The sequence below is a fragment of the Oncorhynchus keta genome, chromosome 12 (assembly GCF_023373465.1).
Source record: "Oncorhynchus keta strain PuntledgeMale-10-30-2019 chromosome 12, Oket_V2, whole genome shotgun sequence".
Classification (NCBI taxonomy): Eukaryota; Metazoa; Chordata; class Actinopteri; order Salmoniformes; family Salmonidae; genus Oncorhynchus; species Oncorhynchus keta.
In genome coordinates, this window is record NC_068432.1 from 4,710,851 (window position 1) to 4,736,636 (window position 25,786).

Here is a 25,786-nt window from a genome sequence, read left to right on the forward strand (position 1 = left end):
TTTCCTTCTTTGACTAATGACACGACCCCAGGTGAGGTCATGTTTCAAACCTGGTACAGCGTTAGGACAGATAGAACAACGAGTTAGTTATAAAATGGGGTGATTATAAAAAATGATTTAGTGCAAGTGTACTCTATTTTTGCATCTCACTTTTATGACCAGCAGGGGTCGCAGAAATACATTTTAGGGGGGTTCACCGCCATTCAAAATCATTTCTGAATAGCTCGAGAGGCTCAAGCTCATTCAAGTTGCTGAAGATCCAGAATGGAAATACTCGCTATGGCCAATTACAATATTTTAATAATTTAATTAATAATATTTTGTTCAAACTATCTTTCTGATTCGCTGGCTTTCTAATTTGATCTAACAAGTGAAACACTTGGGCAAAAACATGATGTTGCCTAGCTAGCAGTAGCTAGTTTAGCAGGGGTCATTCCCTGGTCACTCAAAAACGTTTGTTAGCTCGTATTCATATTTTGTTTGAACAATTACAGTATGAGCTACTATGATTATACCTGAAGGCCATATCTCCCTAGACTTATTTTAATGTATTCCTACACAGATAAGATATACAGTAGCCATCTATAACATTATTAGAAAAAAAAAATTCTGACAACCAGCTTCACACATTTACCTACAGCACAACTGGTGGACAAAAAAATAACCCAAGCCCAATGTGCTCATTACCAAACTAGTTTTCTACCTTGCAGAGAAAGTTAAGCCCTGCTCATAGCTGATCAGTAGGTTTTCCTACTATGGTTGCTGTTCACTTGCCTGGCAGAAGCAAATTGGTCTGGATGCCAGACAAGCTGGTCATTAAGCACATCTTTTGTTTAATTCTCAGACCTGAAGTGACTCTTCGCTAAACCCCTCTCTGTGTAACGGATGTGAAACGGCTAGCTTAGTTAGCAGTGTTCGCGTTTAATAGCGTTTCAATCGGTGACGTTACTTGCTCTGAGACCTTGAAGTAGTTGTTCCCCTTGCTCTGCAAGTTTTGTGGAGCGATGGGTAATGATGCTTCGTGGGTGACTGTTGTTGATGTGTGCAGAGGGTCCCTGGTTCGCGCGAGGGGACGGTCTAAAGATATTCTGTTACATCTGCACAGCAAAAAGGTCCCAACACCCATAAATGAATCAACATGCACTAACCACAGGTGAGCTGCTTCATCGGCTTAGCAATTAATAGCAGTCATAAGGCTTGAGTCCCAAATGGTACCCTATTCCCTATATAGTACGATATTTTTGAGCAGAGCCTGGTCAAAAGCAGTGCTTTAAATTGGGGAATTTGGTGCCAGTTGGGATGCTGTCAGGTAAGATTTGGAGCTACAATAAAGTGACATCCCATTACAGTGCTTACCTCAACAGATCTGTCTCGTCAACTGCTCCCCTCATTATTGAAAACATTCATTAAAACCAGTTTGCTTCACGTCCGATTTACTCTAGTGTAAGAGGTGCGTAAACTGGCTGCAGGGAAGTCAGGCGCAGGAGAGCAGACATAGGTAACAACCAGAGCAGTTTATTTAGGCAAAACAAACTGCACCCAGAAACAACGGGTTGAAATAACCTGTCGCAAACCAGTTAGAAATGCACATACACTTTACAACAAACAATTCCACACACAGACATGGGGGGGAACAGAGGGTTATATACATGTCACGTAATGAGGGAATGTAAACCAGGTGTGGGAAAACAAGACAAAACAAATGGAAAATGAAAAGTGGATCGGCGATGGATAGAAGACTTGTGACGTCGACCGCCGAACGCCACCAGAACAAGGAGAGGAACCGACTTCGGGCAGAAGTCATGACATCTGGCTTATCACTGCACAGAAGATCGTGCAAGTTGAGTTTGGAACATGTTTTTTGTTGTTGTTGTCAGTGAGTCAGTGAAGGGATAGAGGGCCTTTGCTCCTTTTGGTCTGTGATGTTTTGTATTGTAATTGTGTTAGAAAACTGACCACTGAATGTAATGTATTTTCTAGGTGCAGTTTTGCCAATGGGTGTTTCCTCCCTCCTGTTGGATTGTGATGAAACTGACAGATGCTATTATCTCAAGCGACCAGCACCAGCAGTCTAATCTCACCTGAGGTGTTCCACAGAGAGGAAGTCTATGGTGTGTATGTGTGTATGTGTGTTGGTCTGGGACTCAGCAGGCACTGTAAAAATACCTGGCTGACAGCCTATGCTGTAAGAAGTTGATTGACATGGGTTATTAAATCTAGTGTTGCATGGTATACCGGTACCATGGTAATATCATGATACCAAAAATCATGATACTTATGACACCAACATTTTTAGAATACCATAGTACTGTTTCATATGATACTACTGAAGTTTTCAACCCTACCGATCTAAAGAACCTGCTGGCGCCTGTTATAAAATCCAATTATCCAATAATATCCACTTCACTTTCATGCTCATATCATGTGTGGCAGCTGTAATAAACCAGCTGCATCCTCTACCAGCCCTCACTCAGCTGCTTCTCCCAGTATCCCTTACCAGCCCTCACTCACCTGCTTCTCCCAGCATCCCTTACCAGCCCTCACTTACCTGCTTCTCCCAGCATCCCTTACCAGCCCTCACTCACCTGCTTCTCCAAGCATCCCTTACCAGCCCTCACTCACCTGCTTCTCTCTGCATCCTCTACCAGCCCGCACTCACCTGCTTCTCCCAGCATCCTCTACCAGCGCTCACTCACCTGCTCCTCTCCGCATCCCCTACCGGCCCTCACTCACCTGCTTCTCTCCGCATCCCCTAACAGCCCTCACTCACCTGCTTCTCTCTGTTTGCTCTTCTATTCCTCCATCAGTTTAATTTTTATTTATTTATCTGTCATGCTGAGCGGGGATGCAGACCCTACTACTCAGTATCGTGATACTTGGTAATGTATTGTTAGTCAAATTTTGGTATCGTTACAACACTAATTCAATCCCATCGTTCTTGCGGTTTAGAAGAGACAGTGGCCTTCCCTAGTGAGGAGCATTTGGACCTGCATGTGAAGAACTCTATTATCCTAGATGTCAGCAATGCTGAGGACATGAATATGCAGCAGCCTTCTAACCTGTCCTCCATCATAGGTAAGGGATACAGTGCACTACTGGACATACTGTACAAGCTGTGTCCCAAATGACACCCTATCCCTACATAGTGCACTACTTTTGACCATGACTCACTGGTCTCTGGTCAAGAGTAGTGCACTATCTAGCTAATAGGTTGCCATAGGACACAGACAATGTGTCGTTTTTAAAAGGAAAGTGAAACGTTGCCAACCTGGGATATAAAGTATTCCATGCTTCTTTATGTGTGCACAATGTTATTTGTATCTTTACAGACATCTCCAAAATGAATGATAGATAAGATCAGGAAAAGAGGTATATTGGATTCAATGTATTAGATGTCACATTCAGTTTTTTCATAGAATGAAACAGTATATCCTAACAAATGACATTTCTTTGTTCACAGCCATTTAGCACTGCCCATTAGAAACACATTTTTAGGGATTTGTTTATCATTGATATTTTTTGTTTATAATATATAATTGCCTTATTTCTGTCAAACACCTAACAAAAGCAGGAGGACACATATCGAACTGATGATTTATTTCCCATGTATTTGTAGACAAGCTGTACAGTGCCTATTTCCATTGAAAGAGCACCCTTACCAGGAGAAGTAACTGTGCCCTCAGTCCCCAAGGAAACAACACGAGTATGAAAACGCTCACCTGTCTTTTTGTATTTCTCAGAATCCGACTGTATCTCAGTGGCATTTAAAGAGAAATTGTTTCATTCTCAAGAGAAATTGTGAATCGTCTGAAAAAGAGACTCTGAGTATCAAGGGGCTTTTCCTGGTTGAATAAAGGTTAAAAAAAAACACACACACACAAAAATAGTGTATGAATGTTAGCAATGAAATCTTTCTCTCAAAGTCAGTGATGATTAGACCCAGGAAGATCAAATGCAGGAAGAGAGTAACATTCAGTGACTCTGTTACCACTGAGAAGATGGTGGTGAACAATGTGAGCCTGTCAGTGGCCACACGGCCAGTGAAATCACTGAGAGGACCGGAAACGCAGGGGGCGACAGAGAGACGTCTGCCCCTGAAGAAGCCCCAGAAGTCCAGAAAAGACCCACACAACACTCCACGGAGCAAACCAAGTTCTTTGACTTTGCAGACGTGAAAGAAAATGACACTTCTTTCAAAAATTGTGGCAGAGGTACTCCTCCCTGAGGGTAAGCATTCTCTCTGAATGGTCAATCTGGATGAGTCGCTGTCATAGAATGTTGTTTGACTGACCATGGGCCTGGTATTTTTCACCACCAGATGATATTCACCAATGTTGGTGTACCTTCGAACAGATGCATTTGAAGATGAGGATGAAGCTGTTTGGTATGCTCACAATTTCTACACAGGATGACACAGGATGACGTCAGATTTTTGTAAAACAAACTGTGAATTCCACATCCTCGGTCTTTGTTTACCCTGCACTGAAATGTCTTGAAGAAATATGTCATTACTCAAAATGTCCATTAGAGGTCATGCCTTTCTCATGAGACCTTTCATCATGTCCTTTCAAGCATTTCCATGAGTAGGGCCAGGAGCTTTTCCTGACTATTGTGACTGGGCCAGGAAAAACTTTTCTCTATTTATTGGCTGTAAATTGGGCTCAAATCCTGCCACCCTTTCCATGAAACATATTGTTTTGTTATAATCATTTATAGTGGTGGTTATTGAGTATGATTAATCTGCTGCTACATCTGTTCATTTTCTATTGTTTTATTGAATATTGTGCTTTATTCACTCTGCAGTTCCAGAACCAGCTGTGCAAGGTGTGCCGGTTCCACCCCTCCAGGAAGGAAAGCTACCACAACTTGTTAAAGCTGTCATCAATCGAGGTGAGAAAGCAAACAAACCACATTGGCTGAAGCTCATATATAACCTTATTTTACCTGTCATTTTCACAACACATTCATCTCACAAGGCCCCGTAAGCATGTTTTGAAATAGTTTTGCAAACTTGTAAGTCAATACACAATTGTAAAAGATATACAACACTAATAAAAAGTTTGTACATTTGTTTAATTATTTATTTTAGGACAATTCTGTAAAAAAAAGAGAGAATGTTTTCACAGTCCATGTACAGGTTGTCTGTTTGTTTAAAAATAATAATTAAAACAATAAACATGTATGAAATTCTTTTGCTGTAATACATAATGTACATTGATTTTGTTTAACTAAATACATTGATTATATTACTACCCTGTTGGAGAAGAGCTGGTATTTGAGCTATTTGACATGTGACATACAGTATGTTTCAGGCTAGGAATTGAATATGAACCATATTTAACTCATCAAAATATGTAATCTTCTACGGTGTCCTGGCCTGGGATATATATATGGATTCTTTATTTTGTTTTAGGAGTTTTAAATGTACATTTTATTTCGTATCTCGACCAGATGGTAACTTTAAGCCAAAACATCAACACAGCATTTCTATTGACCACGTGGTGCTTGTCCAAAAATATCAGCCAATCAAGTATTTTCGACAAGGAGCAGTGGATCATCGTCCAATCAGAAACATGTAGTGGGTTTCCAAGCAGCTCGTGTGACTAATGCTTGTCATATGACTCCGACACAAATGGAATTAGTTTCAAGGAACTAGCGTTGCTCTTGGATTTAAAAGAAAGCGAGACGTTCTGTACCTAAATATTTGGTACAAAATGCCTCCAACTCTTTTCCATAAACTTTTTAATAAAAGAAATGCCTTTTCGCCGCCCCCAAGATGCAACAAAGAGGATCCCGCGTTCAGGTACGTGCGCATGCTATCCATAATAAACTAGCTAGCTAACGTCAGTTGACCAGCTCATCTTGTGAAAGAGGTGAACAGAAGATCCGGAGCCCTGTGTTAGGATACTGCTATGCAATCCGTATTAGTGTAACTAATGTCTGATGACAGCAGCTGAATGCGGCCCTTATTGTTGCCACCGGCTAGCTAACGTTAACCCACCTTGTGAACTCGCTCGAGGAACATGTTGGGTCTTGGTAGGAAATAAGGCAATGCCGCCACTCTTGGTGGAAATTACTTGAAGACGTTTCGGTAACACGAGACAAAGCAAGTGTTAACTTCTAATGCTACTCATTTGGGCTGGTAGGGTGTTCATAATTGGGGTGTGTTACCGTGGAATAAATTGACGATTTTTAAAATTATTAAATATTCATAACTAGCTTGCTACAATTCCAGATTACTATCAACACTCGGTGCAATGTACAACGGCGCTGCAGACATGCTACTGTACCAATGTGTGTGTATATATATAAATCATTGTACAGTAGCAGGCATTGAGATGTGGTCACAAGCCAGCCAGTCAACCAGGGACAGTATGTGCTCTGTGCACGTGACTGTTCAATGGGCCTATGACAAATGGATGGATGGCTGGCAAGCAGAAGCTGCTCTGTGAAGGCGCAGAAAATACTACATTAGTTGTGCTATAGTTTCTCTGATTACTATGGAAATTACAAAACGTTTGATATTTATCTTCTGTTACTGCGCATTGGGATATCCTTTTATACATTCTTTAAAAATATAGATCTTATGAATTATAGGCCTATCATTTTAAGAGATGTCAATGAATTCAGGTGGATTCCATTTATATCTGTCACTCATGAGAACCCATGATACTAAATACCCTCCCCTATATGTGTCAAATCCACATTCATAAAGATGTCCAGGCTGAGAGAGAGATGCAGGGGAGATAATTTTGCACTGGCCCCCATCGTGGCATGGGGGGACTGATATAGTTCACTTTAACACACACTCAAGCACTTTGGTGTCTCCTACTACAAAATGATTGATTTGCTTATCTGACAGTAAAACGACTCAGATACTGACACTGGACTGACTAAGAATACCAGGCAGGGCAGCAGGTTGGTTGACCCTCTGAGGAAAACCCTTAACAGAGCTCATATTTCCCTGGCTACGTGTGACCAAGGGCAGTATACTGTATATCGCTGAGAGATACCTGCCAAAGGCTTTGTTTGCTTCCCAGCCTGCCCGAATGCAAACGGCTTCCTTCCTGTACCACAGAACAACACACACAGCCTTGAGTCAGAACTCAAAACACACTGCTCCTTCCCCAGTCAGAAGGTATTCACACCCCTTTTACCTTTTACACATTTTGTTGTGTTACCGCCTGAATTTAAAATTGATTAAATTGAGTTTGTGTGTCACTGAGTTTGTGTGTCACACTGCTATGCTTTATCTTGGCCAGGTCGCAGTTGCAAATGAGAACTTGTTCTCAACTAGCCTACCTGGTTAAATAAAGGTGAAATGAAATAAAATAAAATAAAAATAAAATCTACACACAATACCCCATAATGTCAAAGTGGAATAATGTTTTTTAATTTTTTAAATGTTTTTATTCTCCAATTAATGAAAATAAATGTCTTGAGTCAAGTGTTCAACCCCTTCGTTATGGCAAGCCTAAATCCGTTCAGGAGTAATAATCTGCTTAACAAGTCACATAAGTTGCGTGGACTCACTCTGTGTGCAATAATAGTGTTTAACACAATTTTTCAATGACTACCTCATCTCTGTATCCCACACATTAAATAATCTGTAAGGTCGCAGTAGATCAGTGAATTTCAAACACAGATTCAACCAGAAAGACCAGGAAGGTTTTCCAATTTCTCGCAAAGAAGGGCACCTATTGGTAGATGGGTAAAAAAATGTTTTTAAAAAATACAGACATTCAATATCCCTTTGAACATGGTGAAGTTATTCATTACACTTGGATGGTGTATCAATACACCCAGTCACTACAAAGATACAGGCGTCCTTCCTAACTCAGTTGCTGGAGAGGAAGGAAAACGCTCAGGGATTTCACCATGAGGCCAATTGTGACTTTAACCGCTCCGGGATATGTGGGACGCCCACCTGGCCAAAAGCCAGTGAAAATGCGGAGTGCCAAATTCAAATAAATTACTATAAAAATCAAACTTTCATGAAATCATACATGTAAGATACCAAATGAAAGCTACACGTGTTGTGAATCCAGCCAACATGTCAGATTTCAAAAATTATTTTTGTTCGAAAGCAAACAATGCTATTATTTGAGGGTAGCACCTCCGTAAACAAAGAAGGAAAACATATTTCAACCCTGCAGGCGCTACACAAAACGCAGAAATAAAAAATATAAATCATGCCTTTGTGACAAGCTTCTTTTGTTGGCACTCCAATATGTCCCATAAACATCACAAATGGTCCTTTTGTTCGATTTAATTTCGTCGATATATATCCAAAATGTCCATTTCTTTGGCGCGTTTGATCCAGAAAAACACTGGTTCCAACTTGCGCAATGTGACTACAAAATATCTCAAAAGTTACCTGTAAACTTTGCCAAAACATTTCAAACTACTTTTGTAATGCAACTTTAGTTTTTTTTAAAGTAAATAATCGATCAAATTGAAGACTGGATGATCTGTGTTCAATACAGGAAGAAAACAAACTGACGCCAACTTTCTGGTCACGCCCCTCTTATCTAACAGTACGCTTGAAGTGACCCTTGTTATGAACAGGGCTACTTCTTCATTACAAAAAGGAAAAACCTCAACCAATTTCTAAAGACTGGTAACATCCAGTGGAAGCGGTAGGAACTGCAAGAAGGTCCCTTAGAAATCTGGATTCCCAATGAAAACTCATTGAAAAGAGAGTGACCTCAAAAAAAGAAACTCTGAATGTTTTGTCCTCGGGGTTTCGCCTGCTACATAAGTTCTCTTATACTCACAGACATGATTCAAACTCATAGACATGATTCAATATGCATATCTTATCTTCTGGGGAAGAGTAGCAGGCAGTTGAATTTGGGCATGCATTTCATCTGGATGTGAAAATACTGCCCCCTGTCACCAAGAAGTTAAAACAGTTACAGAGTTGAATGGCTTTGATAGGAAAAAACTGAGGATGGATCAACATTGTATTTACTCCACAATACTAAACTAAATGACAGAGTGAAAAGGAAGCCTATACAGAATAAAAACATATTCCAAAACATGCATCCCGTTTGCAATAAGGCACTAAAGTAAAATAAAATAAAATTGCAGTGAAGAAATTAACTTCATGTCCTGAATACAAAGCATTATGTTCGGGGCAACACAACACGAAGTGCTACACTTCATATTTTCAAGCATGTTGGTGTGGCTGCCTCCATGTAAAAAAACAAAAATTAGTTGAAAACCTGGTTGCTCATAGCCAAATAATGTTGTTGACTCGACATTTACTTATTGGCCAAAGCATAAATTAGAGAAAAAACACTCGCTTCTAGTGATGCACTGATATGACTTTTTGGCTGATACCGATATCTGATATTTTCCATGCCAAAAACAAACAAACTGATATCCGATATTTACAATTTTAGCGGCCTTTTAAGCATTCCAGTACAGTTAAATAGTTAACACACACACGGACGCTGCGGTCAAAGGCACTGCATTTCAGTGCAAGAGGCATCACTACAGTCCCTGGTTTGAATCCAGGCTGTATCACATCTGGCCGTGATTGGCCCAGTGTCTTCCTGGCCATCATTGTAAATAAAAATGTGTTCTTAACTGACTTGCCTAGTTAAACAAAAGTTACACACACCACTCTGACCAAAAAGTTATTTTGTTGGCATTTATGTATGTTCCTATTACCAGTAAAACATAATCATAACCTATTTCTTTCATTTACTTGCTGTGCTGATTAGAGGTCGACAGATTACGATTTTTCAACGCCGATACCGATTATTGGAGGACCAAAAAAAGCAGATACCGATTAATCGGCCGTTTTTTATTTGTAATAATGACAATTACAACAATACTGAATGAACACGTATTTTAACTTAATATAATGCATCAATAAAATCAATTTAGCCTCAAGTAAATAATGAAACATGTTCAATTTGGTTTAAATAACGCAATAACAACGTGTTGGAGAAGAAAGTAAAAGTGCAATATGTGCTATGTAAGAAAGCTAACGTTTCAGTTCCTTGCTCAGAACATGAGAACATATGAAAGCTGGTGGTTCCTTTTAACATGAGTCTTCAATATTCCCAGGTAAGAAGTTTTAGGTTGTAGTTATTATAGGACTATTTCCCTCTATACCATTTGTATTTCATTAACCTTTGAGAATTGGATGTTCTTATAAGCATTTTAGTATTGCCAGTGTAACGGTATAGCTTCCGTCCCTCTCCTCGCTCTTCCCTGGGCTCGAACCAGCAGCACAACGACAACAGCCACCCTCGAAGCAGCGTTACCCATGCAGAGCAAGGGGAATAACCATTCCAAGGCTCAGAGCGAGTGACGTTTGAAACTCTATTAGCGCGAGCTAACTAGCTAGCCATTTCACTTCGGTTACACCAGCCTCATCTTGGGAGTTGATAGGCTTGAAGTCATAAACAGCGCAATGCTTGATGCACAATGAAGAGCTGCTGGCAAAACGCACGAAAGTGCTGTTTGAATTCATCTTTACGCGTCTGCTCCTGCCTACCACCGCTCAGTCAGATACTTAGATACCTGTATGCTCAGTCAGATTATATGCAGCGCAGGACACGCTAGATAATATAGTAATATCATCAACCATGTGTAGTTAACAAGTGATTATGATTGATTGTTTTTTATAAGATAAGTTCAAGTGCTAGCTAGCAACTTACCTTGGCTTTCGCGTAACAGGCGTAACAGGCAGTCTCCTTGTGGAGTGCAACGAGAGAGGCAGGTCGGTATTGCGTTGACTAGTTAACTGTAAGGTTGCAAGATTGGATCCCCCGAGCTGACAAGTTAAAAATCTGTCGTTCTGCCCCTGAACAAGGCAGTTAACCCACAGTTCATAGGCCGTCATTGAAAATAAGAATGTGTTCTTAACTAACTTGCCTAGTTAAATAAAGGTATATAAAAATAAAAAATCGGCTCCCAAAGATACAGATTTCCGATTATGAAAACTTGAAATCGGGCCCAATTAATCGGCCATTCCGATTAATCGGTTGACCTCTAGTACTGATTCATTTGTTTTAGTTTCATTCTCAACCAGCATTTCTATGGAATGCCGTTCAGGTCTTTGCGTGTCAAAAAATATACACGTCAAATAACACTATTTGATGTGTCAAATAACATGACATCTATTTCAGTAGCTATCGTTAGCTAGCTAACTATATAGCTAGCTGTCATCTAAAATAACCCTAATTTATAAGACGGTTCTTATTTGATTAATGGTGGTCAGACCATCTATGTGAAGCTAGCCACAATAAGGATTAGCCACAATGGTGGACTTTGCAGTTAGTCTTCAAAATAAAAGTATGGCATAATTCTACTATTTGTATTCATTTGCATTACTGTCAATGGCATACATTTTATTTTGAAGGCAAACCGCAAATTCCACTATTGTGCCTAATCCTTATTGTGGCTAGCGTCACATCACAACCCGTTGCGGTCGAGCCTTACTAGTCAGATGAAGCCAGCTGGCCGCTTTATAACGTTAGCTTTAGGAAACAGGGTTAAGTTGCGGTCATGTACCTACTTTATAGGTATGCATGGTACCTTTGACATCGGGTTTTGCACATCGGGGCGTTAAACTAGACATCCGATGTTGGCATTTTTAGCTAATATCGTCCGATATGTTCACCGATATATCGTGCATCCCTCCCCAGTACACTTGTTTTTGAAGCAAACCGTAATTTTTTTTTTTTTTTTCAAACACTTGAAATTTGCTTAGATAATGACATCATCCTCTTTGGCCAAGATGTGCCCTTATGTGGTTAGTCAAGCAGCTTCGTGCACAGAAATGTTTTTCACAAGGGAAGCCAAAGTCTACACTCTTTCGTCAGTGATTTGTCAACAGTAGGGGTTCTTCAATGAAGTGTTTGTCATTCAATGACACTTTATATGCAACAAAAAATTACTTGAGAAATACTGCACCAAACATCTTAATGTAAAATTGGACGACCATGATCTCTTCTGCAGAAAGGTGTAAATTCATGACAGATTATCTCCGATTTAATTCGGAATATTTTGAGGAAGTGTAAAGCTGGACAAACAGTACACGGACCGCTTTTCTTGTTTTTCAAGCAAAGAAATATAGTGACAAAGCAAAGGACAGAAACGACTCACACTTGTGAAATGAACAGTCTGCATTTATTGCTGTTATGGTAAAGTGCACTAGTAGTTCCATCAGTGTTTCCAAATCCTGAATCTATCCATACTATTTGACTTGGTCCTTCCGGGCTCAGGCAGACTGCCCCAGTGCCCACACATGGAAGCTAATTTGAATATCCAGGTGTATGCAAGTTTCATTGGATGAGCTGTCAAAGCAGTTTTCTTATTTACCAGTATACTCCCAAACCACTCTTTCCTAACAGGCCAAGCAGAGGCACAGAGAAAAGCTGCTTTTTAACATCCTTAGTTATATTTTTGGGGAAGGACATCTATTTAATTAATGTTGTAATTAATTATAGGTAATATTTCATAAACATTCTCGAACACTGGACAAATACTTTAAGATGTAGTAGTGGAATGGTTGAGAGAGGCGAAATCTAGGCTCAAGTTCCCTCTGCACATGGTTTCATAACAGTGTGTGTGTGTCATGTGCGGGATCATCAATCATAACGTCTGTCACAGTATCACTTCTATTCCCTAGTCAGTCACAACCTGTAAAAGTAGCTGCCAGGTTAGATGATGGAAAGTTGTTGCTTTCAATTTTTTTTAATTTTTTTTTACATCTAATCTCCTGCTTCCCCGTCTTGAGTTGTGGTTTGGCTACTTGTTTTATTTATTTTTATGAATTGATCTAGTGAGTGTGTTGCATCTCATTAGGCAGGCCAGTAAGACAGTTTGTCGACATGTTCTGCCTATCAGTGCTATTTTAAGTGACCCAAGCGTTCTCAGAACAGCAGGGTCATGGTAAAGATATATATTTTGCATAAAGGACCCTACCCTGTCTTTGCCTATGGTACTGGCATGGTAAGTACTAATAGTTGCCTATGTCGTAATTAAAACAGAATAGCCTATTTGTGTGAGATTTAGGCTATCAAATGTAAAGTTATCTAGTCTACTAGGCCTGTTTCTGGAGCTCTTCCATGCTCTCTTAGTTAGCAGCACAATCAAGGTTTCCTCATAAACCACATCAAAGCCTTTGGAAAGCTGGTGTTTGAATGGTGTAGGCCTACCAGCATTTATCCTAGATTTTAATATGCTGGCTTAAAAGCGTCCGCATGTTTCCCAGCTGATAACAGTTCGGAACTGTTTGTGCGTATATTATGACACATTTTATCTTAATTTGGTCTTCGGCAAGTTTTTTTTTGGGGGGGGGGTTGGTTGTTCATGCACATTATACTTTTTCTCGAGGCAAGCTGAGGCCGGCAGCCGGCTATGTGCCTTCGTCTGGGAATGGTCAACAGTAGGGATTCTTCCATTTTTGTCATTCAACGAAATGTTTTCACACACTTAAAAAAAATATTAAAATAGAGCACCAAACATCTTTGATGGAAAATTATGCAACTAAGATCTCCTTAACTCAAGAAATGTGTCATTAATTAACTTAGATTTATTTAGACTTTGAGGAAGTTCTCTCAGAATAGTACTGTTGGTCTTTTAAGGGAGTATGCGCACGCGCGCACTCGTTCGTTTTGCCTAGCCGAGTTCAGCAAGGTGCCAGCTGAACTGAAGCATGCTGATGGCTTAACTCCCCTCAGAATTCTAACCCTAACTAAAATACCAACTTTGCCAGAAACCCTTTTTGCTGTTTCTCAGAATTGGCAGTCAGAGCTTGTCCCAAATGGCACCCTATTCCCTATATAGGTCAGTGCACGACTTTTTAACTAGAACCCAATGTGTCCTGGTCAGAAGTAATGCACTACATAGGGAATAGGGTGCTATTTGGGTTGCTGTGAGTCATGGAACTGGGCTTGTGGTATCAGTAATGTTTAAGATTTTACTGAGTTCATATAAGGAAATCAGTCAATTAAAATCAATTAATCAGGCCCTAATCTATGGGTTTCACATGACTGGCAATACAGATATGGATTTGTTGGTCACAGATGCCTTACAATGGGCCTCAGAATCTCATCACGGTATCTCTGTGCATTCCAATTGCCATCGATTTGAAATGCAATTGTGTTCATTGTCCGTAGCTTATGCCTGACCATACCATAACCCCACCGCCACCATAGGGCACTTTCAATGTTGACATCAACAAACCTCTCACCCACACAAGGCCAAACATGTGGTCTGTGGTTGAGGTCAGTTGGACGTACTGCCAAATTCTATGAAATGATATTGCAGGCGGCTTATGGTAGAGAAAATAACATTAAATTATCTGCCAACAGCTCTGGGGGACATTCCTGCAGTCAGTATGCCAATTGCACACTCCCACAAAACTTGAGATATCTGTGGAATTGTGGTATGAAAAAACTGCACATTTTAGTGGCCTTTTATTGTCCCTAGCACAAGGTGCGCATGTTTAATGATCATGCTGTTTATCATCAGCTTCTTGATATGCCACACCTGTCAAGTGGATTAATTATCTTGGCATAGAGGAAATGCTCATTTAATTAGGGATGTAAACACATTTGTGCACAACATTTGAGAGAAACATGCTTTTGTCAATCATGTTCATGTGTAATGTTACACCATAAACTGATATGAACACTTAAAGGCCTCTCGGAATGTAATCTAGGTCTAGCCTATTTAGTTGAGAGTCCCATATCAGTGATGTATCCCATATCACCTGACAACCTACTTTCTGTACAGTCTGGCAAAACAGAGACACTCAGTATTGTAGGGTCTTTCAGACAGCCATTTATTGGTCTAGAACTGAAGGCCAGAATTAGGCATAGTCCCCTTGCACTCAGCTTGACTTAGAGTAGAATAACTATATTCCCCAGAGAGAACGCGAGTTTGGCAATCATGTAACAGCAATAGCATTCCACAACGTTACACCGTTCTTACACATGTGTGATGCAGCATGATCCACTCAGTCATAGACACACAGCCCCTGGGTTTGTGGTTTCCTCTGGCATCCTTTCCATTGGACAATCAGGGGTTGAACTTGGGTTGATGAGAATGTGGATGTGATCCACACACATGGATCATGTGACTCATGGAGTGGAATGCAGAAGTGAGCGGTCACCTGGCTGAAACCAAGGAAACACAACAGGTTGTGGGTCAGGTGTCGAAGTGAGTCAGCCGTGGTGGGGACTTGGAGCTTTCAAGCTTCCTTGCATTAGCATCTTGTGGCTTCTCTGGGGCTGTTGAGAGAGATTGGAGAAAGGTTTCCCCCTTCAGCTCCCACTGACCCCTCCCCAGTTCAGACGCAGTCACTTGTGTTTTTAGTTTTAGCAGGGAGGGTATGTGTGTGTGTTGCCCACAGATCCAGTTGTGTGTGTGAGAGATGGTGTTTGTGTGTTGGAGTCGGTAAGCAGGTGTCCTCTTTCACCCATAAGAAAGTGTGATTAGGTTATTCTAGCACCCAGCGTCCTAAAGCAGGGTTTCATTTTCAGCCCAGAGTGTTTATAATATAGCCTAGCTGGACTGGTTCACCAGAATGCTTATCTGTAAAAGTACCCTCTGTGTATTCAAAAACAACCCCCATTATCAGTCAGAGGAAAAGCGTCACAGCTTAGGTTGATTGTTTATGTAACATGCATGTTCACCCCACTTGGCTGCCCACCACACACACACACACACACAGTGTCCCAATGGCCTCTGCAGCGTGTGCCTTTCTGGTGGGAGGGAGGGCTGTTTTGCAGTCACAGCGAGGAGGACATATTATTCCCTGTGAAGACTTCCAGTGGATGGCTGTGCCTGTCACTTTCTTTAGTTTCAGAGGGTGACTAGACTCCCGCCCAGTGGGCAGCGGCAGTGCCGGGATGCCTTTGTCCAGGCGCTGTCCAGCACAGCGCAAAGATCACCTGACAGTCTCATGTTGTTGTGTGAATTTAGTTCAGCGCTATTCTTAGCCACGCAGTGGATGAGAGGGCAAGGAGAGGGCCGGGGGAAAGACTGGCAGATGCACAATGATGCCCAGGTACCTAGTAATATTTCAAACGGCTTGCTGCTTGTGTGCATGATTATTGGCAGGTGTTTGTGATAGTGTTCAGGATTTGACCGTGTTGGATTTGAATGTGGTTAGAATACCTAACTCAAGGTTACTTTCAGCTTCAAAGAGAGAGAGATGCAGCTGTGTGTCGCGGTGCTTGAATCTACTTGTTTTTACGTGGCGCAAGGCTATATATTTTCACTATAATTGTGGTGACAGTGTGCTGCTGTGTTATGTAATGTGGTGATTAGTGCTCTGACAGCTTGCAGTTGCTTCTCGATTTGGAACCAGTGTGGATGCAGTGTTTACCGCCTTTCAGTCAAAGGCTGTACGTCTTCTGTAATTTTTAGGGAGTTTACTTTGGCACTGCAGGGCTCCGACTCACACAATGCTTCTTTGTAGATTGTATGCTCTGATTGATACAGCTGAGCTATAAGCAAATTGTTGTTATTACAAATGCCCTAGTCTAAATGGTACATTTGAAGCATTCATAGACTGAGGGATAGAGAAACACATTAAGAGGTGGATACTGCAAGGAAATTAATGTTTATAGGCCTTTTTTGTAGCCTATTTTATACGCTCAGTCTGAATTGAGGTCAGCACTGTGCTGCTGTATGTAACAGTCTTGTGTGCTGCTGCTTTTATGAATGGCTCATAATAGCCAACTGTCACAGGGTCTGTTTCCTTGTTTCTCCCTGCTCCCTTTCTGTCCCTGGTTGATGGACACAAAGTTCTTAAAACTGCTCCACTTTCTCTCGTCTGCTGACTTCTGTTCTGATAAGATGGAGAGCTGCGTTGTCTGTTATCCTCTGCTGAAAGGATTTGCCAAGCTCATATTATGTTTTTGTACTCCCTTCTGTTTGTTAGGCTGAATGAATCCTATTACCAGCTTTAGCTAGGCCTAGTCTATATGTAAATGTATCATGCTAAGGAGTAATGCCATGGTCCTTAAAACATATTGATGGGCTCTAGGCCTGCTACTGTCATTTGATCCTATCATTTAGTCCAATTATAGGACACTTCCGTTCACCTACTAACAAATTGACACTTCTCAACTACACGATAACTCACGAAAGAGAGAGGACTGACTTTTGCCCCAATGAGAAAAGTGAATGCCTCATGCATAACTCAGAGCCAACATCATTGATGACTTGGTTGTCTGAGGGGAATTGGATGTTTCTGAACAGAATATATAGGCTAGCTATGGAGAGCCTGGGGTGTAAACGGGCTGTTTGCATCCCAAATGACATCCTAATCCCTATATAGTGCACTACTTTTGTGGAACAAGTAGTGCCCTATGTAGCGAATAGGGTGCCGTTTGGGACAAAGGCGCATTAACTTTGACTAGTCTGCTCTTTCCTACGCTCTACAATGGGTAGGGGAGTATTCCTGGCCTGCCATGGAATGCTGATTCCCGCCAGGGTAGGCCTTGCTTTCAAAATGGACAACTTTTGCACTCCTGAATGAGTCCAAGGATTATTACTTTATAGGATTTGTATACCATCACCTCATTCGCTTTCAAGGTTTATTTTCTTGAATGTTGTTTTTCGTTTAGCCGACCTCTTCGATTAGTGCTGTCATTGAGTGAAGGTCTGATGGGCACATAAAGGGAATATTGTCCTCGGACTTAGATGTTATCAGGGTCCTCACAATCATTTCTATCATTGAAATAGATTCCTTATGTTAGGCCGATGTGATACGAGCTAGGCTTGGGCAGTATCCAGTGTCATACTTTCCTACCGACCGTGTACCATACTGGGATATTAGGTAATATTGGCACTGAACACAAGGGGCACTGTTTTCAACCCCACCGAGGCTCTAATCCGAAGGTTATCAATGCTAACAAGTACATGTAAGCATTCTCTCCGGAATTTAACTAAATTCAAACAAAGGCATTGCAAACATTGTATAGTTTCCGACATAAACTATACAAGTAACTAAAAAATGCTACTCAAAGTTTGCTGCACATACAAAACAAATATTAAACAGTATTAAACAGTTAGTCCAGGAGGGGATTCTCTGCTGTTACCAAGCAAATCTTGATTTTGGAAGTACTGTAGCTAATCACTTAGCTAGATAGCTAACTAGCTACTAAATTAGCAAACCAAATGCACAACTGCGGAGTATTTGGCATATTTTAGACCATTAACTTAATAGTAATAAGATACCTGGCTGGCAAACATTTAGTTGTGAATTCCATACTGTAACTAGATCATCTGGCGCGTGCAGCACAACAGTGGGTGACAAACAAGGCTCCTGTCTTTTGTCGTTGTGTGCTTGTAAACAAACACCACGTGAGGCTTTACCTGGGGACTGCAGGTAAGCCTTCTAATAAAAAATTGTGACAGGTGAAATGAAGAACACAGTCTTCTTTATCTTCTGAGGTACTGCACAAGTTGTCTGCAAGTATTTACTTAACAAGTATCTGTAAATATTCAAATGTATTAAACTTCAAAGAAATAGTTTCAATGGTATTGACTGTGTTGAAAAAACATCCGGTGGCTTTTTCCCAAATCCCCCGGTATAGTGTGTGTGTGTACACGCAGTAGAGGTCGACCGATTTAGTAGGAATGGCAGATTTTCAAGTTTTCATTACAATCGGAAATTTTGGGGCGCCGATCTTTAGAAGAACATTTTATTTTTTATACCTTTATTTAACTAGGCAAGTCAGTTAAGAACACATTCTTATTTTCAATGATGGCCTAGGAACAGTGGGTTAACTACCTTGTTCAGGGGCAGAAAGACAGATTTTCACCTTGTCAGCTTAGGGGATTCAATCTGGCAAACTTAGTTATCTAGTACAATGCAATAACGACCTGCCTGTCTCTCGTTGCACTCCACAAGGAGACTGCCTGTTACGCGAATGCAGTAAGCCAAGGTAAGTTGCTAGCTAGCATTAACTTATCTTATAAAAGTTTCCTATAAGAACATCCAATAGTCAAAGGTTAATGAAATACAAATGGTATAGAGGGAAATAGTCCTATAATAACTACAACCTAAAACTTAACTGTATTATATTAAGTTAAAGTAAGTGTTCATTCAGTATTGTTGTAATTGTCATTATTACAAATAAATCTAATTAAAAACCGGCCGATTTAATCTGTATCTGCTTTTTTGGTCCTCCAATAATTGGTATCGGCGTTGAAAAATCATAATCGGTCGACATCTAATATACAGTGTACCACCCAAGCCCCTAATAAATTATCAAACGACTTGAGATGAGCAAAGGATAATTTGATTAAAAGTTCCTTTAGATTAGAGGCTTAAGAAGACCTAGGAGTGTAGGTTATAATGTGACTGACACCAGTGTTTTGGTAAACAGCGCGTCACACAACACACATGTACTTAGCCCAGACCAGTACACATCCCAGGTCCTGATGGACCACAGTAATGCAGAGAACAAATACCAGTGGGCTGTGACTTGGGGTATTGACAGGGAGCTAGGACAGCTAAGCCCCCTCACCCCTCCTCAAAACAGTGGCATTTAAGAGGACCCCTCACAGACTCTCCAATAAACAGCTTGAAATAGGCCTATCCACTCCCTGTTTCCCATCCCTCAGATTTGAGAAAAATCCTCCTCTGTCTCGTCGTTCTGTCCATCACATTTTTTTTACGGCCCTCCAAACCAAGCAGGCCCTGTGGTGGAGGCCGGGAGGTGGCCATAGCTGTCTCTGCTCCCCATCAGGCAGGCGGCAGAATGAGGGGAGGAATGACAGCAATGGCACGACAGGCAGGCCCACCGACCGAAAGGGCTGACCGCTTCAGAGGACTTATTAACCAACTGTCAGTCTATCACTGTGAACCTGAACTTCTCCTTTTATTTGATGGTGTTTACCTGGGCCATTATGGACCTCTGCTTGGTTCTGGTATTCTGACTGGGTGAAAACAGGTCTGACTGGGGAATGTCTGTCTTTACACACTGCTGATATTTTGGGAGTCAGTTTGATAGTTTGATTAACAGGTCTACATTCATTGCTAGTAGTGCCAGCATGGTCATATGCTTCATGCTTGTCCCTCTCTCGCTCTCTCTCTAGCTGGTCATCCCCACAGCTGGACCCTAGCCAGATCAGATTGATAGTGTACCAAGACTGTGAGCGACGGGGGAGAAATGTCCTCTTCGACTCCAGTGCCAAAAAGAGGAGTGCAGAGGAAGCCCCTGCCTCGGTGAGTGACACTTCAGTGAGGGCTATGGGGAGGTTGTGTGTCTGTCTTGTCTGGGGAAGGTGTTTTATGATGCTGTACACCATAGCGTGGGGGAAATGGGTAGTGCTGTCTAAAGCTCCTGTGGCTATATTAGAGAGGGCTTGACCGGTTTGAACTGGACCTCTTATCTCCAATAATAATAGCATCAGCTGACACCCGCCACCGATGTGTAAACATTCCTCCAGACTCACATGACCACAGTCTCTGACTCTCTCTCACACATCTTTAGCCCTTTTGGCATTGCACTGTCATGGGTTGCTGCAATGTACTTTGGTTTTGACAACACCCCAACCGCTTGACCTGTATCACCCTTGTGTCCAAATAGAACATGTGTATTTACTTTAACAACCTATTGTACATTTTTGCATCAAAAAGCAATATGAGTTTATTGAATAAGGGCCACAATTAGCTAGGCCTGTCTATGCAACAAGTGTTGGTACTATGTTAGTCATTGCCTTTCAATGCATTCTGCAGCATGATTAAGGTTTAGTTCGCTCCTGTGTGACCCCTGTCACATGATGGTTTTTTGCCTGAGGATATTGTTTCTCCCTAGAGAGGTGGAGAGCAAGTTAGAGTGAGCGAGTTGGCTTGAGAGGTGGAGAGGGAGAGGGGAGCAATGAGGTTGTACAAGCTACAAAGAGGGTGAGCAGTGAGTGAGCCGAGAGGGGGAGGGAGTGGGTGCTGCAGAGAGGGAGGGGGAGGGAGAGCAAGAGAGAGCAAGAGTGCGGTTGCAGCTCCAGCTCACGAGTTCCTGAGGAAGTCATATGACAGGCACTCGCATGTACCAAGCCTTTGTGTACTCTATCAGGGCGTGGCGAGACATTTGTTTGATGTGAGTCATTACTAAAGCAAAGCAACACACGCAGTCCAGTATAATAGGGTGCCATTCTCTGCAGACAAATTAAGTCACATCACATGGGGGGGATACGATTTGTGTTTTAATCTGTATGGATTTAAGACCAACAGAAATAACTTTAAATGCTCTGACATCAATTTCATTTTGTGAGATACAGAAAGGCTCTATGTTGGTTGTGTTTGCGTAGAAATATGAGATAAAGCTTTGATAAAGGCTTGATTTTTTTAAAACATTTTATTATTTACATTTAACGTCACTAACACTATTTGGTTTCTTAGGAAATTCCTCAATGCACTGTGTTTTTTATTATCATTATTGAAGCAATGTATGTCTGTAAAACATCAATCATTCAAACATGAACAGAAGAACATTTTTGTCGCTCTATATCTTTTGGGGGAAAGTTTGCACCGCTAAACTATTGAATTCCATCCAGGTATGTGTAATTATACTGTCAGACAATTCCTCTAAATGTGCCCTCTGTGCAAAAGATATCCAGCATTTATGTTTAAAGATCAGTCAGAAGCTCATCAAACCTAGGACAGAGGCAATATGCTTCTTATTTATGTGATAGGCCATGACAAATACTAGTGTTTTTTTGGGGGGGGGGGGTGTATGTGTTAAACTCCAAGGACCAGGGCCTTATTCTACAATACTACTACATACATTACCAAAAGTATGTGGACACCTGCTCAAACATATCATTCCAAAATCATGGCCATTAATATGGAGTTGGTCCCAACCTTTGCTGCTATAACAGCCTCCACTCTTCTGGGAAGGCTTTCCACTAGATGTTGGAACATTGCTGCGGGGACTTGCTTCCATTCAGCCACGAGCATTAGTGAGGTCAGGCACTGATGTTGGGTGATTAGACCTGGCTCGCAGTTGGCGTTCTAATTCATCCCAACTGTGTTTGATGGGTTTGACGTCAGGTCTCTGTGCAGGCCAGTCATGTTCTTCCACAATGATATCGACAAACCATTTCATTATGGCCCTCGCTTTGTGCAAAGTGGAAGCACAGAATCATCTGGAATGTCATTAAGATTTCCCTTCACTTGAACTAAGGGGCCGGAACCATGAAAAACAGCCCAGACCATTATTCATCCACCAGACTTTACAGTTGACATTGGGGAAGGTAGCGCTCCCCTGGCATCTGCCAACCCAGATTCGTCCATCGGAACTACCAGATGGTGATGCGTGATTCATCACTCCAGAGAACGCGTTTCCACTGCTCCAGACTCCAATGGCGGCGAACTTAACACCACTCCAGCCGACGCTTGGCATTGCACATGGTGATCTTAGGCTTTTTTTCGGCTGCACGGCCATGAAACCCCATTTCATGAAGCTCCCGCCAAACAGTTATTGTGCTGACGTTGCTTCCAGAGGCAATTTCGAACTCGGTAGTGAGTGTTGCCATCGTGGACAGATGATTTTTACACGCTTCAGCACTCGGCGGTCATGTTCTGTGAGCTTGTGTGGCCTGCCATGTTGCGGCTGAGCCGTTGTTCCTAGACGTTTCTGTCAGCAACAGGTGTGGCTGAAATAGCCGAATCCACTAATTTGAAGAGGTGTGTGTGTGTGTGTGTGTGTGTGTGTGTGTGTGTGTGTGTGTGTGTGTGTGTGTGTGTGTGTGTGTGTGTGTGTGTGTGTGTGTGTGTGTGTGTGTGTGTGTGTGTGTGTGTGTGTGTGTGTGTGTGTGTGTGTGTGTGTAATTTGTTTGGTCCTCTCCCTGCAGAAGATATGCAGTAGTGAGGCCCAGATGAAGGTGTTTGGGAAGTGCTGCCAGCTGAGGCCTACAGGGGGCAGCTCCAGCTCTCTAGACAGCTCCTCCTCCTGCGCCTCCGAGCCCCGGGAACCCAGGGAACAGGGCCTGCGCTTCCAGGTGAGAACATACTGTTGGATAGAGAGGCGCACTTGGCTCAAGGCCTGTTTTGGCATGCGAAACACCATTGGAAAGGAGATTTAACTCTAGTACATCTCTATGGGTAAGAATGGTCCCTCTGACACCTCACACGCTGTTCGGATAGATGGGCCACAGCTCCTCAAAGCATACCACTGAGAGCTATTTCATGATCAAAAGACACTGGCTTGAACCCTAATAGTTTGACTCTTGCCTGGGGCAAGTAAACTGAACAGTCACTCATGGACAGGTGTTTTTTACATGCATACATGCATACATACATACATACATGCATACATACATACATGCATGCATGCAGTTGAAGTCGGAAGTTTTACATACACTTAGGTTGGAGTCATTAAAACTCATTTTTTCAACAACTCCACAAATTTCTTGTTAACAAACTATATTTTTGGGCAAGTCGGTTAGGACATCTACTTTTTGCATGACACAAGTAATTTTTCCAACAATTGTTTACAGACAGATTCACTTCTAATTCACTGTATCACAATTCCAGTGGGTCAGAAGTTTACATACACTAAGTTGACTGTGCCTTTAAACAGCTTGGAAAATTCCAGAAAATGATGTTATGGATTTAGAAGCTTCTGATAGGCTAATTGACATAATTTGTGTCAATTGGAGGTGTACCTGTGGATGTATTTCAAGGCCTACCTTCAAACTCAATGCCTTTTTGCTTGACATCATGAGAAAATCAAAAGAAATCAGCCAAGACCTCAGACTAGACCTCCACCAGTCTGGTTCATCCTTGGGAGCAATTTCCAAACGACTGAAGGTACCACGTTCATCTGTACAAACAATAGTACGCAAGTATAAACACCATGGCACCACGCAGCCGTCATACCGTTCAGGAAGGAGACACATTCTGTCTCCTAGAGATGAAGTACTTTGGTGCGAAAAGTGCAAATCAATCCCAGAACAACAGCAAAGGCCCTTGTGAGATGCTGGAGGAAACAAAAGTGTCTATATCCACAGTAAAACGAGTCCTATATCGACATAACCTGAAAGGCCGCTCATCAAGGAAGAAGCCACTGCTCCGAAACCGCCATAAAAATCCAGACTACGGTTTGCAACTGGACATGGGGACAAAGATGATACTTTTTGGAGAAATGTCCTCTGGTCTGAGGAAACAATAATAGAACTGTTTGGCCATAATGACCATTGTTAAGTTTGGAGGAAAAGGAGGGAGGCTTGTAAGTCGAAGAACACTAGGATTAAATATCAGGAATTATGAAACTGGGTTTTACATGTATTTGGCTAAGGTATATGTAAACTTCAACTCTGTGTGTGTGTGTGTGTGTGTGTGATTGCGAAAAAAGAAAAAAAACTACAACGACTTCCAGTAGCCTACAACTTATATTTCTGGTTCCTCCCCATTTGAGTGAAAGACAGACCATTTATGGCAGTCAGGCAAGTTGAGCCTGCTCTTAGAATTGTTTTACGAATAGTTTCTTATTTGTCCCCTATGTGTTGGTGAAAGGCAGGCAATATATGGTTCTCTGCATGAAAAGCTCATTTACATTTGAGGGCAAGTGATCAAAGTGTTTGGGCAACCAAAAAAATAAATGCCTTTCAGACTTTAATGTCAATCCAATGTATTATGGTTGTCTTGATGGTAGAAAACCATGCAGTTTACTCACCCTCTCCTCTCCTGTCTCTCAGGGGTCACGGTGCTCCTCTGACGCCAACATGTTGGGGGAGATGATGTTTGGCTCTGTGGCCATGAGCTACAAGGGCTCCACACTCAAAATCCATCAGATACGGTGAGATTCAGGGGAGGGGGGGAGAGATTGTGTCCCACCGCACTTTGAACTGGAGAGCTAAGAAATGTACACAGCAGCTGTCTTGATGTGATGTCATTATTGAATAGTGTAATAATAGTGAAGTCATCATAACTATGAAATAACACATATGGAATCATGTAGTAACCAAAGAAGTGTTAAACAAATCACAATATATTTGAGATTCGTCAAAGTAGCCACCCCTTGCCTTGATGACAGCTTTGCACACTCTCTGCATGTCTTCAATATTAGAAAATAGTGAAAATAAAGGAAAACCATTGAATGAGTCCAAACTTTTGACTGGTACAGTACATCACACATTAGGAGCACCAAGTCATCATTAATTCCCCCCTCCATCTTTCTCGCCCCTTCTCCCTTGTCTGCCCACAGGTCGCCCCATCAGCTGATGCTGAGTAAAGTGTTTACAGCCCGAACAGGGAGCAGTGTCTATGGCAGCCTGAACACGTAAGCCCTACTACCACCTGCCCTCATGTCTCTCATTCTCTCTCTCTCCTGTCTCTCTCTCGTCTCTCTCCTGTCTTCCTCTTCCTTCTCCTCTTTCTATACTTGCTCCATCTATCTCGATCTCTTCTACTGATGCCCTTTGAACCTGTGCCATTGTCTGTGTGCTCCTGGCAGACTGCAAGACAGCCTGGAGTTCATCGGTCAGGACCCCAACGCTCTGAGGCCGGATCAGAACACTGTGGCTAACGGTCTCCTGGGGAACATAGGTAACCACAACCACAGTACAACTGACTGGTCTGGCACCTACAATGTCTCACACATGAATGGCTGTATACTGTTCATATCGACACCTATGGGTTTTATTTTATTTTGGTTGTACTGAAGCACTGTTTTGTTTATCTATCATGTCTTTGTTTATCGTTTTATCCACGCATAGACACAGTTAACTTCCAAAATAAAGGAAACGCCAACATAAAGTGTCTTAATAGAGCGTTTGGTCACCACAAGCCAGAACA

At 41.8% G+C, this 25,786-nt stretch overlaps 1 protein-coding gene across 5 annotated transcripts in view; it reads left to right on the plus strand.

The window, feature by feature from the left end:
- The first annotated feature begins 4,071 nt into the window (after positions 1–4,071).
- Positions 4,072–25,786, plus strand: part of LOC118390892 (folliculin-interacting protein 1-like) — a 34,716-nt gene continuing 13,001 nt past the window's right edge. For 2 of the 5 annotated variants that reach the window (XM_035781616.2, XM_035781618.2), the window contains exons 1-6: positions 5,596–5,803; positions 20,086–20,215; positions 22,843–22,989; positions 24,688–24,788; positions 25,197–25,271; positions 25,446–25,537. In XM_035781616.2, the coding sequence (XP_035637509.1) occupies positions 5,715–5,803; positions 20,086–20,215; positions 22,843–22,989; positions 24,688–24,788; positions 25,197–25,271; positions 25,446–25,537 (634 nt within the window). In that variant the 5' untranslated portion in view covers positions 5,596–5,714. Of the gene's footprint in view, positions 4,228–4,318; positions 4,385–4,803; positions 4,891–5,594; positions 5,804–15,840; positions 16,040–20,085; positions 20,216–22,842; positions 22,990–24,687; positions 24,789–25,196; positions 25,272–25,445; positions 25,538–25,786 lie in introns of those variants that run through there. The other 3 variants (XM_052457653.1, XM_052457652.1, XM_035781617.2) reach the window with 3 other exon arrangements.